Genomic DNA, 19,031 nt, shown 5'->3' with positions numbered 1-19,031 from the left:
ATGTCCCAAGTATTGGCCAGTTCTTTTTGCTGACCCAGGCAAGGGGATGGGGACTATGAGTTTTTTTTCCCATTTCACAGCAGAAGAGAGGAGCTTGAAATGAATAAATAAGTGGAGTCCAGATTCTATCCCTCAACACAGGTACAGACATGACTTTATCCTTATATCTCAGGGAAAATAAGCAGATCCTTATTATTATTACTATTCTCAATCCTAATTACAAGCATATCCCCTTTGAAATGTGAACTCCTTAATGGAAAAGACTACTTTTGTCTTTCTTTTTATCTTCAGGCTTTAGCACAGGGACCTGACACACAGTAAGTGCTTAATGAATGCTTGTTGATTGACTGATGGCTTGATTGAAAAGCTGCATCCTTATGCCCTTTGTCCAGGTGCACACAAAGACTAGAGGGAGAAACAAGAGGTTATGGGTACCTTCACAATGCTTCCCATCGAAGGCCAGCTGGAAGCCGGAGGAGCAGGAGCAACGGTAAGAGCCAGGGGTGTTTTCACAGGCGTGTTGGCATAGGCGTCCTGGATAGCTCCAACACTCATTTACATCTGTAGGCCAAGCCAAGGAAAAACAGACAGACTCGGTGAGACTGGGAGACGTGAGAGAGAGTGAGCAGATGGGAAGACAGGAACAGGTTTAGGAATTAGATACATAATTTTATAGGTGTAAGGAAGTTCTGAGGGAGGATACTCACTTTGCCAAGGCAAGTTGGCAATTTCTCTGCAATTTATAAAGCACTAAAAAGGTGTGACTTTTTTGAGGTCACATAGCCAATTTGAATCTGGATCCAGACCTATCTGACTTTGGGATTGACTGTCTATTGACTATGTAGATGATTGACAGATAGATAGATAGATGGATGAATGGAGAGATGAATGGATAAATAGATGATGATTGGGAAGATGGAAAAATTAATAAATTATGGGTGGAAAGATGAAAAGATAGATTATATAATATATAATAGATTAATGGATATGTAAGTGAGAGGGGAGAGAGAGAGGGAGACACACAGAAAGACAGAGAAAGACACACAAAAAGACACACACACACACACACACAGAGGTGGACAGAGACAGTGATGGGGAGAGAGAAGGAGCAACAGAGAAATGTAGAACACAATACAAGGAGCACTAACTGGATCCAGATTGGAAAGATTTCCATTAGATTATTAGTTCTACTCTTTACTAGCTGTGTATTGGGCAATTCACTTCCCTTCTCTGAACCTCAGCTTTCTCATCTGGAAATGAGCGAGTTGGAAAAGATTTCAGCATGTCTCTCTACTTCTAATCTTATGCTCTCAAATAAACTAACATATTTGCAAAATCACTTTTCAAATTTTAAAGCTCTATATAAAATATTAGCTTTCTTTCTCTCCACTAAGTCATGCTGCTTTTGTATTCAGCAAAGCTGGAAAAGATGAAGGTTGGTAAGTTAGTCTCTTAACCATTCCTGACTGTAGATGGTGAGTTATGACAAATGAAACCATTTCCCAGATAATTTAAACTAATAGTTTTTGGACCTGAGAGATAGCTTCGATAGCATATAGTCTAATCCCCTCATGTTACAGATGGAGAAACTGAGATCCAGAAAGAAAAGACTTACCCAATGTTACATAGATACGAATTAGTACAAGATTAAAACCCAAGGGTCATGATTCCCCAATGCCAGTGTTCTTTCCACTAAACCATGCAATAATTACACCATTTTCTCAAGGGAACCAGGCACTGTCCCATTCCCCATCAAATAGATATGAGAGCTCCATGGTGTCACAGGAGGAGAGTAGGTCTGGATGAGAAGGAAGGTGGCTCTCTGGAATCTCACATACCTACACAGGCTCTGCTGAAAGCATCATATTGATAACCCATCTTGCAGTCACAGCGGTAAGTCCCAGGAAGATTGTGGCACACCTGTCCCTCACCACAGCGGTGGACGCCTGTCTCACATTCGTTAACATCTAGAAAAGCAAATCCCAGGGGACGGGTCAGAGGTAGCCATTACCAGTCAGGAGTGTGTTACTTGCTTTTGTTCTGATCAAATTAAGGAGCAGATATTCAAATATTTCCCATCTGTCTCCTGCTTAATCTAGGACCTTCTTCATGGTCAATTAGTAGGTTTGGACTAAGACTCAAACTTTAGTGATTATCTTGTGCAAGCCTTTCATTTTAAAGACAGGGAAGGGAAGACACTAAAGAAGGCAAGTGACTTGTTCATTGTTTCCTCTTCAGGTAGCCAACATAGTTTCTTGTCTCCCTGTCCAGTGCTCCTTCACTATACCACACTGTCTCCTTTCCCAAGATTTTTGATTTTCTTGCCAACATCATACATCCTATACTTACTGCCCACAAGTAGGTGAGTATATAACTATGGCTGCTTCTTACCTACACACTTGGATCCATCCTCACTAGAATGGTAACCCCGGGTACATAGAAGCTGGTTTCTTTGACAAGTGTAGGACCCAACAGTATTGATGCAATTGAATCCAGGCTTACATGGCTCAGGAAGAGAAGTGCATTCATTAATGTCTGAAAGAGAAAAACCAGAATATTTTTCATCAATTTTTAATTTGTCCTTTTGCTGGTTGTCTTGCTTTAATCCCAAGAATCCAAAACTCACAGAATGCCAGACCTAGAAAGGATTTTGGAATGCAATTCCAGAATTTTATGGGATCTTAGAATAAAATATTAGAGCTGGAAGAGAACTTAGTAGACAAATTAGAGCTGGAATGAACTTTGGAACATAAAATATGAGATAGAAGGGACCTCAGAATACAGAATATTAGAACTGGAAAAGCTCTGAGAAATTTTTCAGAGTAAGAGCTCTTAACCTAGAGAACACTAACCTTTTCATAAACTTATCACCTTTCATAAACTGATAAGTTTTCATAAACTTATAGTGAGTTCCCTATTTGTGTAGAAATCACAAATATTTTTACATAGTACTATAATTGTAAATATATAAAAATATCAATCACTACTTCAAAATTAAGGTAATTATAAGATCTGTTGTTAGATCATCCATGATCATAGTCTTCCTGTCTTTAATCTGTATTTCAATCATAATTATTTTTCTTTATAATTCTAAACATTTAATGGCTATTATGGCTATTAAAAACATTATTCTGAGAAGGGTTCCATGGGCTTTCCTATAGTATCAAAGGAATTCATGTACACAAAAAGTGAAGAATTCCTGAACTAATGAAATCCTCTCATTTAATAGATGAATAAACTGAGACGAAGGGAGGAGAAGTGACTCAAACTCACACAACTGGTAAGTGACTAATTAGAACTAGAATTCAAATCTTTGCCAATTCCCTATCTAGGACTCTTTTATTTATATCACTTTGCTTATAAATGACACATGTACTGCCAAGGACATCAGAAGTTTTGCTTCATTACAAAATGTGTATCAGTTCTGATAACTGGTTTTTGACAAAACCTTCCAGTGAATTACAATCATCTTGATATTTTTTTTCTAAATATATCTTCAAGGGGAAAAGTATAGGTCCAGATAGCATTTGAAAAATAGCAAAAAGTTCTCCTGTCTCATAATATTCCTCCACCTGGCCAATCATGGGACCTGGAATTTTTATCATTAATTTTGGAGTTCAGGAATATTAAAAATCCATGTTAAAAATTTGTATGTGATACCTAGGAAGGGTAATGTATAATGTTAGCATATTATTGAGTTATTATTACTATAACTTAGGAAAGACAATGGCAAAACCTTTACTGGGATGGCATACAGGAAGAGGATTTTTTATATGGTATCAGGATCTTGGTATAATTCCTGAGAGGCCAGGTCATATATGAGTGCCCAGGCATGTAGAGGGCAGCAGAAAGATCCAGGATGTTTGGTAGAAGGAAGGAGTTTGAATTGGAAGAAGACAGCAATATCAATAATAATTGACCTTTCCATAGCTCTTTAAAGATTCATTGACCTATGGGGCAGCTAGGTGATGCAGTGGATAGAGCACCATTTCTGAAATCAGGAGGACCTGAGTTCAAACCTCAGACACTTAATACTTCCTAGCTGTGTGACCCTGGGAAAGTCACTTAACCTTAATGCCCCAGCAAAAAGAAAAAAAGACTCATAGACCTAGAGCTAAATTAGCTCATATTTAGAGAGTACTTTAAGGGTTACAAATCAATTATATCATGCTCAACCCATGAGGTCAGTGCTGTGAATATTATGTATGATTCTCATTTTACACATATGGGAATTGAGTCTCAGAGGAGTGAAGTAACTTACTCATTGTTCATCCAGCCAACAGAAGTCGGAGCCTGGACTTAAGTACAGGTTATAATGTTATATGATCAGAGATTTAGATGGAGACGGGACCTTGGAGGCCATATAGTCCAATATCTTTTTTTTTTTTTTAGAGATGAGAAAACTGAGATCTTGGACTTTCCCAAGCTCAGAGAGGTAGAAAATGTCAGAGGTGGAATTTGAATCTAAGTTTGCTGACTCAATAGTCAATGCTCTTTGTAGTACACTGCTAATTCTTTTAAGTTAAAGTCTAATAAATGTTCTTTTACTATCCTGCAGCATACTTTTTTCTGATCCTTATAATTCTACCTTGGTGAGATAGGGAGGGAAGGAAACAACTGTTCTCATTTACAAATGGGAAACCGAGATCTCCCAGAAGTCAAAGATTTCCCAAGCATCTCACAGATATTTAGTGACACTCAGGACTTATACCAAAGTCTTCTAGTCCAAAGTCCAATTTTCTTTTCACTAAACCACACTGTGTATGATAGGCCTGTGGAAAGTGTTTATTGTATAATGCTGAGATATTGGAAGTGGACACCATCTTGCCACTTTGATATGTTACTGAAAGCTGGTCCTAGCCACAGTGAATGGGGTCCAGAGCTCAAGGATAAATGAGAATAGGAATCGATGCCCAGGCCAGAACTTCTGGAATGGGTCTGGGAGACTTACCCACGCAGTTGCCCTCTGGGTCTTGAAGAAACCCATCCATACAGCGCTGCTTAGATTCACAGTAGAAAGAGCCCTGGGTGTTCTGACACACAAAGTTGACTTTACAGCTGTGGGTTCCCTGGGTACACTCATCAATATCTGTGAACAAAAGACAGGAAGTAAATAGACGGTCTCTCTTCTAAAGTGGTCCTGCCAGCACTACTAACGAGGAATGTAGGGAAAGAGCCAAGGGTAGTAGAAGGCCCTTGAGACAAATTCTAAAGTCAAGGTCTGAGTCAGCACCTAACTGAACAACTTTTATGGAGTCAGGTCCTGCTTATTTCACAAATTGGTAGCTCTAGAAGGGAACTCAAAGATCATCTAGTCTCTTCTCCTGAGTCATTTTAAAAGTTAGGAAACTGAGGCCCAGAGAGGAAAAGTTAATGTCTTGCTCCATATCAAAAATCAGGCCAGAATCTGACCTGAATTCCAGGTCTCCTGACACCCTGTCTAGTACTCTTTACAAGAGTTTGCCCCTTCATTAAAAGCACAGGGGTTTGAACCCTTCAGTATTGCAAGGATCTGTTAGTGTGGTTGAAATGTCTTTCCATTAGCAGAATGTAACCTCCTTAAGTCAATCAATTCAAGAACCATATAGTAAGTACCTACTATAACCTAGTATTTTACTAGGTTCTGAGAATGTGAAAAGAAGAATAAACAGTCCCTGCTATTCGAGAGTTTATGTTGGGCTGTGTGGGTAAAACAATATGTACAATAAATACATACAATCTATCTCTAGTGCTTAGTATAGCATTCCATATATAATCAATACTTACTAAATAATTATTGAATTAAATGGAAATGAATTGAATTAATCTAGATGTCAATCCCTCCTTGGTTGTAGTAGATGGTCTTGGAGAGTTTTTGTGGCCAAAATAAAATCCATCACCCTATGGCCAACCTGGCAATGAGACTCCTGTGAATTAATTAGACTTGTTCTTGAGAGAGAGATACGGTCTATCACCAAGTCCATGGTTATTGGATGATAAATCTGAATCTGAGGCTGTTTAGTCCAATTTGCTCATTTTTAGATGTGGACCTAAACCAAGAGACATCAGGGGACTTTCCCCAAATCACATAGTTAATAAGAATCTGAGCCTGGATTTGAACTAGTTCTTCATGAATCCCATTCTTGAACCTATCCCCTAGGCCATGCTCTCTCTCAAAGTTCTTCCAATGGTACTTGCCGGAGCCTGTATTGCACTGGCACAGCCCTTAATGACTCAAGGTCACCATCATGAGCAATGGGTAGTAGACTCCAGTGGAGGCTTGATATAAATGGATCTGGGTTTTAAATCAGCTGTCCTCATCATTCTTCAATTAAAAAAAAAATTCCTCTAACATAGCATTAGGAGTGGGAATGAATGAATCTGTGAATACAAATTAAATAATCATATAAGGAAAAAAAATCAAGCAAAAGCCTCTTGCTGAGCTTTGGATCGTTAGCTAAGAAATTGTAGGTGTCTTTCTTACCTACACACTCTCCTTCTTTCAACTCATATCCCGACTCACAGTTGAGATCTTTGTAACAGTGGAAGGATCCCACTGTGTTCACACAGTGCTCTCCTCGGCTGCATGTATGTGTGTCTGTCACACACTCATTAATATCTAGAAGAGGAAAAGGAAACAAGTAGAGAATTCAACAGCTCAGCTCACTACCATCAAAGGACAGTTTCTAAAATCCCAGCAGAATCAAAATGCTTGGATCAAGGTCAATTAGCGAGGGGCTCCCTTGCCAGGATTCTATTGTTGGGTGCTTTGCAAAATCTGCTTTTTCCAGCACCATCCACTTTCAGGGAGTAGGGGCAGCTTCACTGATTATGACTAAACATTATAATTTCCCTAGCTTGACTTGACAGCGGGGGATGAAATTGGTTATTCAAATTGTGAATGTGGCCCTGGACACCAGAGAGGCTCTGGGTGTCTTGATACAGAACAGTGTGGTTGTTTGGAGGAGAAGCTGTGAAATTTGATATTGCTCACAGTTAAGGCTTCAGGGAGGCATTTTGAGGCTGGGGGCTGCTGACCTCAAAGACCCTTCAACTACCAACATGAGAGACATAGTTGGACTCACATCCTTATATCTGGGGACATCTGGATACTGTAATTAGGCCAAAGGTAAGAAATGTTAACCCAGTCTTTGTAAAGAGTCATTCAAGGTAGGTTGTCTGACAATTGTCTTTTTGTCAGATCTCACACAAGATACTCAAACTCTCTACTCTGTCTTTTTGCTGAACTGCTCTCCCTCCTCTCTTTGCCTCTTGAATTTCTTGACTTCCTTTAAGACTTAACTCATATCCCACCAGAAGGGCTCTAAAAAGTCCTCTCCACAGCTAGTGTCTTCCCTCTGTGTTCATCTTCTATATACTGCATATAGCTTGTAAGTTCAATCCTTCCCTTTTCCTACATCACACATTAGAATGTGGATCCTTCAAGATCAGGGACTGTGATTTTCTTTGCCTTGTAGTATCTGTTGGAACATGCTAACTGCTAGAAGAGATGTGTGTGTGTTTGTATGTATGGGGGGGAGAAAAAGAGATGAAGAGACAGAGACAGACACAGAGAGAGAGAGAGTGAGAAGAAAAATGGAAGAAGGAAGAAGGAAGAGGAAAAGGAGGAGGAGGAGAAAAAGAAGCAGCAGAAGAAGGAGAAAAAGAAGCAGAAGAAGCAGAAGCAGAAGAAGAAGGAGAAGGAGGAGGAGCAGGAGGAGGAGAAGGAGAAGAAGCAGTGGAAGCATCAGAAGGAAAAGAAGCAGCAGAAGGAGAAGGAGAATGAGGAGGAGGAAGAGAAGAAGGAGAAGGAGAAGAAGCAGATAGAAGAAGAAGAAGAAGAAGAAGAAGAAGAAGAAGAAGAAGAAGAAGAAGAAGAAGAAGAAGAAGAAGAAGAAGAAGAAGAAGAAGAAGAAGAAGAAGAAGAAGAAGAAGAAGAAGAAGGAGGAGGAGAAGCACCAGAAGAAGAAGGAGGAGAAGGAGGAAGAGAAGAAGGAGGAGAAGGAGGAAGAGAAGAAGGAGAAAGAGGAGATGAAGGAGGAGGAGGAGAAAAAAAAGAAGAGGGATAAATGAGAAAAGTTTATAAGCCAAGACAATTCCAGACAGTTCAAAGAATTGAATGTAAAGAGGGGGTTCCCTTCCGTTTATTCCATAATGAAGTAGGTAGTGTCATAGCATCACTGATTTGGTCTTTTCATTTTATAGATCCCTCACCAAGGTCACACATCATAGGATACGAAGCCAGGCTTTTAGACCCTAACTGAAGGGCTCTTTACACTACATTAAGTGAGGGAGGCCTTTATCCCAGTGATTTTTAGGGATCTAGATCTTCACCTGAGGGCTAGTGAACAATAAAGATGTCTTCCATTTTCTAACTGCTTTGATCTTTTCTTTATCTTATCCCATTATTTCTGGCCATGTCACCCAGCCATGGAAATAGAATGGCTTGGAAGGAGAAAAGAGAGGGTCATTCTCATGGATATAACTGTCAAAAGGACTGCTGGAAGGCCCTCTGATCTCACCTGCCTGGAGCTAGAGGGAAATGGAGAAAACAGTCCCTTCTGAAGGGCCACCTGCAACTGTTCTTTGGGTCCTTTCAGGCCTCCTTTCTGGGATTCAATTATGGAATCTGGAGAATAATGGGGCTTGGCAAATAGTGTCTGCAAGCAAGGTCAGTATCAGGATCAGCCTTCCTGAACCTGAACTTTGTAAGGCCCCACATAGTATCTAGGAGAAAAATCCTCCCAACCCCCAAAGCAGTCAGAGTAGAGGATCCTGGAGGCTACAAGTAGATAGTCTTAAAAGTTTCTTTTCTTCTATGGCTGAAAGGTATAGTTTTATACAGAACATCTGAAAGTGCCACCTGAACTCCTTGATAGAGCAAAGATGAGAGTAAGGGAGAGTGAGTGAGTGAGTGTGTGTGTGTGTGTGTGTGTGAGAGAGAGAGAGAGAGAGAGAGAGAGAGAGAGAGAGAGAGAGAGAGACAGAGAGAGAGACAGACAAGGATGGAGGGAGGGAGAGAGAGACAGAGAGAAGAGGGAGGGTGACAGGGAGGAGAGAGAGAGAGAGACAGAAAGATGGGGGAGGGAGGGAAGGAAAGCAAAAGAGAAAGATGAGAGGAGGAGAGAAAGAGGAGGGAAAGGAAAAGAGGGAGAGGAAGAAAGGGTAAGAGGGGGAGAGGAGTGGAAGAGGGGAAGAGTGAGAGAGGGGAGGGGGGGATGAGGAAGAGAAAATGAGAATGAGAGAGGGAAAGGGAGGGAGAAAGAGAAAGGGAGAGAGGGAGAGAAAGAAGAGAAGAGGGAGGGGGAGATAGAATAGAAAAAGAGGAAAGAAGGTATGAGAAATAGAGGGAGGGAATGAGAGAGAGGAGAAGAGGGGAAGGAAAGAGAAGGAAGAGAGAAGGAGGGACATGGAGAGGGAGGAAAGAAGGGAAAGGGGAAAGGGAAGGGAGGAAAGGAAGGAGAGAGTCAGAAGGAAAAGAGAGAGGGGAAAGATCAAGGAGAGAAAAAATAAAGGGGAGGCGAGAGAGGAAAAAGAGGGAAGGAAAGAAAGAAGATGATGAGGAGAGGAATGAGAAATGGAGAAGGGAGAGAGGGAAGATACCAAGAAGGGGAAATGGAAACTTGGGGAGAGGGAGAGGGAAAGGAGAGAAAGTAGAAAATGGGAAGGAGGGAGAAGAAATCAAGGAGACACAGAAGAGGGAAAAAAGAGGAAGGGGGTGAAAGAACAGATATGAAGGAAATAAAGGGAAAAGACTAAGAAGAGGGGGGATGGAAAATTGGGGAATGAAAGAGAAAAGGGAGAAGGGAAAATAAGAGGAGACAGAGAAGAAAAGATAAGGAGGTGAGGGGGGAGAGAGAGCTCGAGGGAGTCACAATGAGCCCAAAAGAGAAAGAAGCACTAATTTGGAGGAGTGATGGGGATAGGGCCGGGGAGGTAGAAAAGCTTGTGTGGGTGATTTTCCTGAGTGTTATTTTAGAAATGTCCCTGACTCCAGCTGAGTGGGATGTCTGCATTCTCTTCAAAGAGAATGATGCAATTCTTTTATCCTCTTGGGAAAGAGGGCCACAGCATCAGCTCAGTATAAAATCATTAGAATTTAAAGTAAAAAGGGACATCGGAAGCCATTGAGTTGAACCCTCTCATTTTATAGACAAAGAAATTGAGGCATAGAGAGGTTAAGTGATTTGTCTAGGGGTTACACAGCAAGTAAATGTCTGAGTTGAGAATTTAACCTAGGTTGTCCCGATTCCACAGTCACCACCCTCTCCACTATACCAGGCTGCCTTCCGTCTCCATTGGACCATGCAAAATTAGTACTGCTGCAGGTTATTCTGAGAGTATGTCAGCCTCTATGGGTTCTTACTGGTATGTAGCACCTGAATCATATCTAATTCATTTCTGAATCTCCCATTCTCCTCTGCCCTCAGCATGACACTTAATTTCTCAGCCCAGCCGTGAGGGGTTGACTATTCAAATGAGTGAAGATACATTTGCAGGTGAAGGGAACATAGCAGTTCCAAGTAGAAGAGTCAGGTGAGCCTTGTTTTGGAAGAAACCCAACTAGCAGGAGAGGATAATGGGGGAACCTTCCCTTCTTATCTCATTCCCTTCCCAAAAAAGGAAGAGGTTGTCAGATCCCTCCATTCTCTTCACAGCATCCCAGTCAGCCACTGCCTCTTGCCTCCTCAACATATCGGACAAAACTTACCTTCCATGAGCTAAACAGATCACACATCAAGGGGGAAAAGATCAGGCCAAAACGTGGCCATGGCACTGACCAATCAAACTAACTCAGGACCTTTTCTACGTAAATTAAAAAATATATATAGTGCCCCAAATTTCCCCAATCAGATCTGCCTGGGAAGGAGCTGTCCTGGGATCTCTCCCCTAATGGGGCCTTATATCCTAAAGTCTTTCCCCAAATTTCCCTTATCTAAACATTGACTTGAGATTGCATTTTGCACTCTTGCTCCAGGTGTTAAAACTACTAGTTAATTCTCTGATCTCTCTCATGGAACCCTCATTCTCCCAGTCCTTAGACTATCTCAAATCAAGCAACAAAAGTCACATTGTTCTCTCTGCCCCAAGCAGAGGGGGTTGTTTTTTTCCCTTAAAAAAAGAGAGCTTCTTCAAGTGGGTTAAAGGAGGCTTTCTTTCAAGCATTTACTCCCAAACTAGATGCAGATAAGATTCTTTTTTCTTGAGTCAGGCCTTCTTTCCAATAGACAGCCTTTCCAGGGAGAAGGCTTGTTTTAAGCCTCATGCACAGGGCCTCATGGAAGCCAGGAAAGGACTAAAACTACCAGTTATCTTTCCTCCCATCTTACCTGGAATTTACAAACCACCTTGGCCAGCACCTAAAGTGTAATCGCCTAAAACTCCTAAGGGAAGGTATCTCTCTGGGTATGGTTCCAGTGGTGGGCAGATTTTATTGCGATGACCACTTTTTCAAATGTGCACATATTGACATTATCCAACACCAGAAGAGAGCTAAGACATCATTTTGCAAGCAAAGTATGGAAGCATTTTGCACGTTTTCCCCCAGAGGCTCAGCATGGAGCCTGGAAGCAGTGGCTGGATTGGGGCTTCTGGGGACAAGCAGGCCTTTGGCAGAGACACAGTGATTCCTCTTGGGCCCAAAAGGCACCTTAGATGCAGAAATGGGGGTGGAAGTAGGGGCTTGTGAGGTAGACAGGACAGGGATTGCTCACACTTCACATATTCTACAGACATGGCAGGAAGCAAAGGAAGATGGGAAGACTGGGATTGCCAAGCCATAGGTTATACATCTTCAGGCACCAAAGGGTTTCCTATTCACATTCTTGTTTGGTCCTTGTCAAGAGTAGGGTGGAGGGCATGCTGCCTGGATGTCACATGTACATTCCATTAGAGACATAAATAGAAATAACCCCAAATCTGGGTCCTACCCAAAACCACAGTGGGGAGCCTCAGTAAAGGGTCTAGGATTCTGACTGAATACATGGTTAGCAGAAATCTTGGCCACTTGATACTGAAAACATCTTCAAAGGGATTTCTTAAGCATTCTTAAGTATGAATCTCAAAATGATAGAATTTGAAATCTCAGAGGTACCTCAGCAATTATTTAATTTAACCTCATTCACTTTTCAGAGCATTATAGTGAGGCTCAGATGTAGAAAGTGACTTACCCACCATCACACAGCAAATCAATGTTTCCTCAGCCACATAATACAGCTTGCTCCAGCTTCTGATTTCTCTCTCTCTCTCTCTCCCCCTCCTCCCCCCTCTCTCTTTCCCCCTCTCTCTTTCTCTCCTCTCTCTCTGTCTCTCTCTCCTTCCCCCCTCTCTCTGTCTCTCCCCCTCTCTCTCCCTCCCTCTCCCTCTCTTTCTCTCCCTCTCCTTCTTCCTCTTCCCCTCCCTGTCCCTCTCTTTTTTCCTCTCCCTCTCCTTCTCTCTCTCCCTCTTTCTCAAGACTTAGTCTCAACTTACATAAAGCAAAATAAAACTCTGCCCAAGATGAAAATAATTCTCTTCCCCTCCATCTATTTATCTCTGTTTCTCACCTTCCTTCTTCCCCACCTTTCCTCTCTCTCCTTCTTTCTGTCACTGTTTCTCCTCTTCTGTCTCTGTCTCTTTCTTTCTCCCTCCCTCTTCTACCCTTTGTTACTCATCCCTTCTCTGCATTATCAAAACTAAATCCTAAAAGTCTGAATATTTCAAGATATAAAACTAATAATGGTCTTTAAAAATCCATTCCTCCATTCACATAAATAAGCTTTCACGACTTCAGGAATGGATTATGTATTATGCATCTTGACCAAGGTCCATATTATTTCCTCTAGCATCTGTAATAAAGTGGAAGGCACTGAATTGCCAGTCAAAAAAACATGGATTCATATTCTGGCTGTGGAACTTATTGATGATGTTGAGTAAACTCTATAACTTCTCTAGGCTATATTTTTTTCCTCCAAAGAATGAGGGATTTCTAAATTCTCTTCCAGGTCTACACCCTGTGATTCTTGTGATCTGTACTATATTTTATCCTTTTAATTCCTCCATGGAGCAGCATAAATCAAAGGCAATATATAACTCAAAATTATTGATTTTATTTCTTAGTAGTCATTGTAGTCAAAAAGTGGGGGAAGGTGAGTAATCCGATCTAGAAACTCAAATGTAGTTTTGAGACCATCTGTACTTTTCACGAATCTAAGTCCAACCTTGGTTCATTATTTCTTTACTTAATAGTCTGATTCATCCCATCGGTAACTCCGGAAGGGAACCTTGTAGAATAACAAGGTTTCAGAAGTGATTAGTCTACCCTCTACTTCTCCAACTGCTTCCCCTGTCCATGCTTACCTTTGGATATGGACAGGACAACGCTCAATAGCACGCGACATAGCAGTCTAAGCACATGGCAGGATGAGCCACATTGAAATATCATATGCAAAGGAGACCAAGGGACCCTTTAGCATATGTGGGTGGGATGCACGGCGTGGCATAGCATGGAGAGCTGTGATGGGTGATGGTTTGTGGCTGGCCAAAGAGCCACTCTTGTCTTACCCACGCATTTCCTATGCATGTTGAGGATAAAGCCCTCGGCACAGATCACTGTATGGTTGACACAATAGAATGATCCCAACGTATTCACACAAAACTGTCTTCGGGTACAATCGTGAGCACCTCTGAGGCACTCGTCCATGTCTACGGCCCCATGGGGGACACAGGAGGGAAAAACAGAAGGCCATTAGAATGGTACTGGAGATGATGGTTGGCCTGTGCTCACAAACTGAGGGAAGGAAAGTAGTAATGAAGACAACATTGAACCTGGGCTGACCTTGACCATGGCAGCTCTTCCCCTAGGACTCATCAAGGAATTTAGTCTAGCTGGAGAGGTAAGACTTGTCAATTCTCTCAAAAAATCCTGTACATGTTTATAATAATAGCTAACATTTATATTAAGTTTTATGAAGAATTTTACATGTTATTTCATTTAATCTTCACAACCCTGTGAAGTAGGCGCCATTATTATCTCCATTTTATAGGTAAGCAAACTGAAGCAGAGATTAAATGACTTGCCTAGGGTTCACATAGATAGTAAGTGCATGAGGCAGGATTTGAACTCAGGCCTTCCTGACTACAAGTCCAGCACTCTATTTACTGTCAATTAGCTGTTTAATTTAATTTAATTAATTATTTTGTTTAATTATCTGTTTATACATTCTTTCTCCCCAGTAGAATATAAGTTCCTTGAGGGCCTGTTTTTGGATTTTGTCTTAAAAAACCCAGTGATAGCATTATTTTATATATAACTTGTTTGTCTAGAGTTGTTTGCATGTTGTCTCCCTCACTGAACTGTGAGCTTCTTGAGGTCAGATGTGGGCTTTTGATTTTCCTTATATCACCAAGGCATAGCAAGTCCCTGACACATAATAAACTTTCAATAAATGAGCACTAGCTTGACTTAACTTAACTAGCATGGTACCTGGAACAGACCAGGCCTTAAGAAATACTGGCTATAATATAAATAAACAAACAAATGAATGAATGGAAAATAAATATAAAATTTTTAAAAATTAAAAAAAGAAATTCTGGCAGAGGTTGGGGTCTGAGGAAAAGGTGGAAGAAAGCGGATGCAGAAGATTAATTGTACCTTTAGCGTGTCCTCTGAGGGATGAGGGTACTAAATAGAGATCAAAGAAGAAAGAGCCTTTTGGGGAAGCACATATGGGATTCTTGGGAGATGGAACCCAACACAGAGATATGCCCAGAATGGAAGGGAAGACCTGGGAGTCAACCTCTCAGATCTAAGGAAAAACCCTACCCATTTCCACGATGGTCTTTTATCCCCTAAAGGAAAAAGGCTCAGAGCCCAAGTTCCCCTTGTCCTATCCTTACGCTGCAAAGCTCATTCTTACTCTTCTTCCCCTTTCTCAACTTTTCTTCTACTGTGTCTGTAGATTCTGTTTGACCTTCTAACACCCTAAGCTCATGGCCCCTGTCCCAACACCCATGGCTAAATCTATGGCTAGGAACTGGGGCAGGAAAAAGTGGCTATCAAAGAAAAGAAAGCCATTCTGACCCTGCCTCCTCCTTTCTTCCCTGGGCATCTCCTGAACTTCTCTATTGCTAATGCTCTCCCCACTAGCTCCACAGAATTACTTCCCATTTCCTCTGGATCTATTTTAAATTTATCCATTTGTGTCCATGTCATTCCCTAGCACAGTGCCTGCTATATCCATGGACCTTAAGATATATTTGTTAAATTGAATTCCTCTTCCCAGACTACTTCAGTCCTAAGGACTCAAGGATGCTGGGATAATGAGTGGAAAAGAAGTCCTTGTACCTTAAACTTGGCTTCTTCAAACTAGAAAGGGAAAGTTGTCAAATTCTTTCCCTTTTTAGCCCATTTTCTCTTTCTAGCTCCAAATTCTCCACAAGTGCTCAAGCCTATGACCCATAGAATAGCTTTCTATCAGAAACTCTCACCCAAGGAAAACTGTCTAGTATCTACGCTGGGCTGACTACTAGATCAACTTGAATGTGACAAAATGAATAGTTTTTTTCTTTGTGGACAGAATAGATTTACATATTTTAAGCTTTCTTGAGCATCCCCTGGATTAAGCTTTTGGAATACATATAGGTATTTTTCCAGCCTTCTGGCCCTTCATGAGTTTCTAGGATTTGATCCTGCCTCTTTTTGGCCTCTATCTTTCTAATCTGAAAAGGGCTCACAGTTTTTAGTCTGTTCACATATGGACAGCCTTCCCCTAATTCCTCCAACCCTTCACTTTCCCACACTCACCTTCGCAGGAGACTCCATCCGCCATGATAGCATAGCCAGGGAAACAAGAGCACATGGCTCTGTTATCTATGACGTTACACACTTGTTTACAAGGACCATTGTCTAAATCAAGGTAAAAGGTGGGACAGGTTAGAAGGAGGATTATGGGGACTTGCTCCCTATTGCCTTCCTAGTACTCTAGCTCAGTTCAGTTTCTTATCCCCTCTCACCTGGACTATTCCAATAATCTTTTAATTTGTTGGTCTCCTCTCTCCAATCCATCTTTCATATGGCAGCCAAAATAACCTTCCTAAACATCACTCTGACCATGTCTCTCCCCTACTCAAAAATCTTCAATGGTTTCCTATTTCCTCTAGGATAAAATATAGGCTCCTCAGTGTGGCATTTAAAGCTCTTCAGAGTCTAATTCTAACTTATCTTTTCCAGTTTTGTTTCATATGGCTCTCCTTTATACATTCTGCATTCCAATCAAACTGGCTCACTTGCTGTTTCCTAAATTTAGCATTATTTCTTTTACCTGCATTGCCCCTCATACTTGGAATGCTTTCTTTCTCCACATACCTAGCTTCCTTCAAGGCTGAACTCATGGATCATTTTCTTTCTTTTTTTAAAATCTTGTGTGTATGGGGAGGCAATTGGGGTTAAGTGATGTGCCATTTTCTACAGGAAGCTTTTTCTAATCCCATTGATAATTAGCACTATTTCCTTCTTCCTCCAATTAACATGCATATCCTTATGTTTGCATTGTTTAATCTTTTCTTGGAACAAGGAATTGTATTTTTAAAATGTTTGTTTCTGTATCCCTGGCACTAAGCTTAGTACCTTGCACACAGTAGGTGCTTAATAAACATTGGCTGAATTAAATTACATTGCAATGGAGATTATCTGCACCCCTGGGGACATAGGAGCATAGTGGGACCCTTAAGTAGGTAACCATCATCCTAACTAATTAAAGTGATACCCACTTGCTTAAGGCCCTGTGATTGTTCCCACTGCATAATTCCAGGACTCAGTCTCTTGTTAGCATGCAGATATTTCCTCATTGCTTTCCCTTTAGACCCAGAGCACTCATTATGGACTTGTTGATCTATCTAGACATTATTATTGTCCGTAATTATGATTACCACCAATAAGATTTACTAATAATAGGCAAAGCATTTTCTTCACAATACTGTGAGTCAGCTAAGCAAGTATTATCCCATTTTACAGATGAACAGACTTGATATTAATTTAGTATTTTTATAGTTTGCAAAGTACTTTACATACTAAATTACCTCCATTAGAGCCTGCACAATGAAACAGGTACTGTGGGGAGTATTATTACCCCATTTTTTATAGAAGCAAAGACTCAGAAAAATCAAGGGCTTTTTGCCCATGGCTACACAACTATTATGAACTGGAAAGATTCCAACTCAGGTCTTCCTGACTCTAAGTCTAACATGTACTATATGACGTTCAGAATGAGCACTTAAACCTGTCTCTCATTTCTAGGGTCAGTGATCTTTCTAGAATGCCCTCCCCTTCCCAAACCTCCACTTTCCTCTCCCCACCTGCTACTATCTTTACGTACCTTTGCAGGTGTTTGGAACTGGCTGAGGCATTCGCATGACTTCAGGCTGGCTGTGGGGGGTTTCGGGGGCGAGGGGCCCTTCTTCTCCAGTGTTTGGCTTCATCACTTCACTATCTGTCGACACACAAATCAGAAAGAATGTAGAGAGGAAAGAGGAAGAGTCAGGGAAGTGAGCATCCCTTCAATCACTAGCTCTTTTCAATAAATGTAACTGAGGAGCAGATGACAGGGGCCAATTCTAGTATCATGTGCAGTTACCACTCCATGAGGAGATTTGGGGAGCTTTCTTCCAGAAATGCACGTAGGTACATAATGCCCTCTTTTTCAAAGGATGGAACAAGTGTATTGTTCCCCACATTCACTGCATGATGAAGAACAGCCTTTTAATTGGATGCTGAGTCAGAACTAAGGACACACAGCAAAGGCTCCAATGTAAAAAAAAATCAATCTCTCTCTCTCTCTCTCTCTCTCTCTCTCTCTCTCTCTCTCTCTCTCTCTCTCTCTCCTTCTCTTCCTCCCTCCCTCCCTCTCTCTCTTTCTCTCTCTCACTCTCCTCTTTCTTCTCTGCTTTCTCTGCCTCCCTGTTTCTGCCTGTTGCTGTCTCTGCTCTTTCTCCTTTTCTTCCTCCTCCTCCTCCTCCTCTTCCTCCTCCTCCTCCTCTTTCTCTTTCTCCTTCTTTTCCTTCTTCTCTTTCTCTCTTTCCTCTGCTCTCTCTACCTCCTTGTTTCTGTTTGTTGCTGTCTCTGTGTCTCTCCCTGATTCTGTCTGTCTCTGCCTGCCTCTTTACCCCTCTATCCCCTGATGGTGAGTAGGAAAGAGAAGCTATAAACCCCTGGGTGGCCCTATCTCACCAGATTACTTTAGGAATGCATAGAGATGCTTTTGTCTCTGTGTTTCTCTTCCAGTCTTAGGCAAAGGCATTTTGGAGACAGAATTGAGTACTGGTTGATCCAGCCCAACATCAGAGCCAAGACCGCAAGTGCTGCAAACTAAGAGGCAACATATCTGTAGCTCTGCCATATCAGAAGTGAATTTAGTGTGAGGAATATTTGTAGCTTTCACTTTAAGTTGGAGCCTATAAAGTGGAACTATATTTTGCCTGACAAAAAAAGCATAATAAGCATCATCATGCTCACCTTCTGGATGGGTGGGGAAGGAGCAGGAAAGCGGGAAAGAATTTGAAACAAAATAAAACTTTAAAAAAAAAATACAAAAAAATGTTGGAGCAAATTTTTCACAGGAGCCAAGATGCAAAAGTATCCTGATTTGAGATGAGTAAGTGGGTGGGGATAATGCTCTATATGCAGGGGTCCTCAAACTTTTTAAATAGGGGGTCAGTTCACTGTCCCTCAGACTGTTGGAGGGCTGGACTATAGTAAAAAAAAAACTTTGTTTTGTGAGCCTTTAAATAAAGAAACTTCATAGCCCTGGGTGAGGGGGATAATCGTCCTCAGCTGCTGCATCCATAGTTTGAGGACCCCTGCTCTACAGCAACACCTTTAAGTTTGAGTCGGGGCTCTACCCAGAGATAGAGGTTTAGATGGAAGAATATGCTCCAATTCAGGGGGGATATATTTGTACTTTGACTTTTCCTATATCTTTTCAGTAAATGTTCTTTTGGGAATTGGTTATCAATATATGAAAAAGATATTAGCTGGTTAGAATTATACTAGGGAGCCAAATTTTTTTTTCAGCTAG

The 19,031-nt window shown here is 41.3% G+C and overlaps 1 protein-coding gene across 2 annotated transcripts in view; it reads right to left on the bottom strand.

Moving 5' to 3' along the window:
* FBLN2 (fibulin 2) overlaps window positions 1-19,031 on the bottom strand; it is a 206,034-nt gene that overhangs the window by 13,046 nt on the left and 173,957 nt on the right. Inside the window, exons 9-16 of one of the 2 annotated variants that reach the window (XM_031956699.1) lie at window positions 17,334-17,447; window positions 15,764-15,865; window positions 13,522-13,662; window positions 6,464-6,598; window positions 4,952-5,089; window positions 2,392-2,535; window positions 1,839-1,967; window positions 436-561 (exon numbers count right to left, since the gene is read on the bottom strand). In XM_031956699.1, the coding sequence (XP_031812559.1) occupies window positions 436-561; window positions 1,839-1,967; window positions 2,392-2,535; window positions 4,952-5,089; window positions 6,464-6,598; window positions 13,522-13,662; window positions 15,764-15,865; window positions 17,334-17,447 (1,029 nt within the window). The remainder of the gene's footprint in view (window positions 1-435; window positions 562-1,838; window positions 1,968-2,391; window positions 2,536-4,951; window positions 5,090-6,463; window positions 6,599-13,521; window positions 13,663-15,763; window positions 15,866-17,333; window positions 17,448-19,031) is intronic. The other variant, XM_031956704.1, reaches the window with a different exon arrangement.

Source organism: Sarcophilus harrisii, chromosome 1, assembly GCF_902635505.1.
Source record: "Sarcophilus harrisii chromosome 1, mSarHar1.11, whole genome shotgun sequence".
Taxonomy (NCBI): Eukaryota; Metazoa; Chordata; class Mammalia; order Dasyuromorphia; family Dasyuridae; genus Sarcophilus; species Sarcophilus harrisii.
This window is presented reverse-complemented; position numbering and strand designations above follow the sequence as displayed.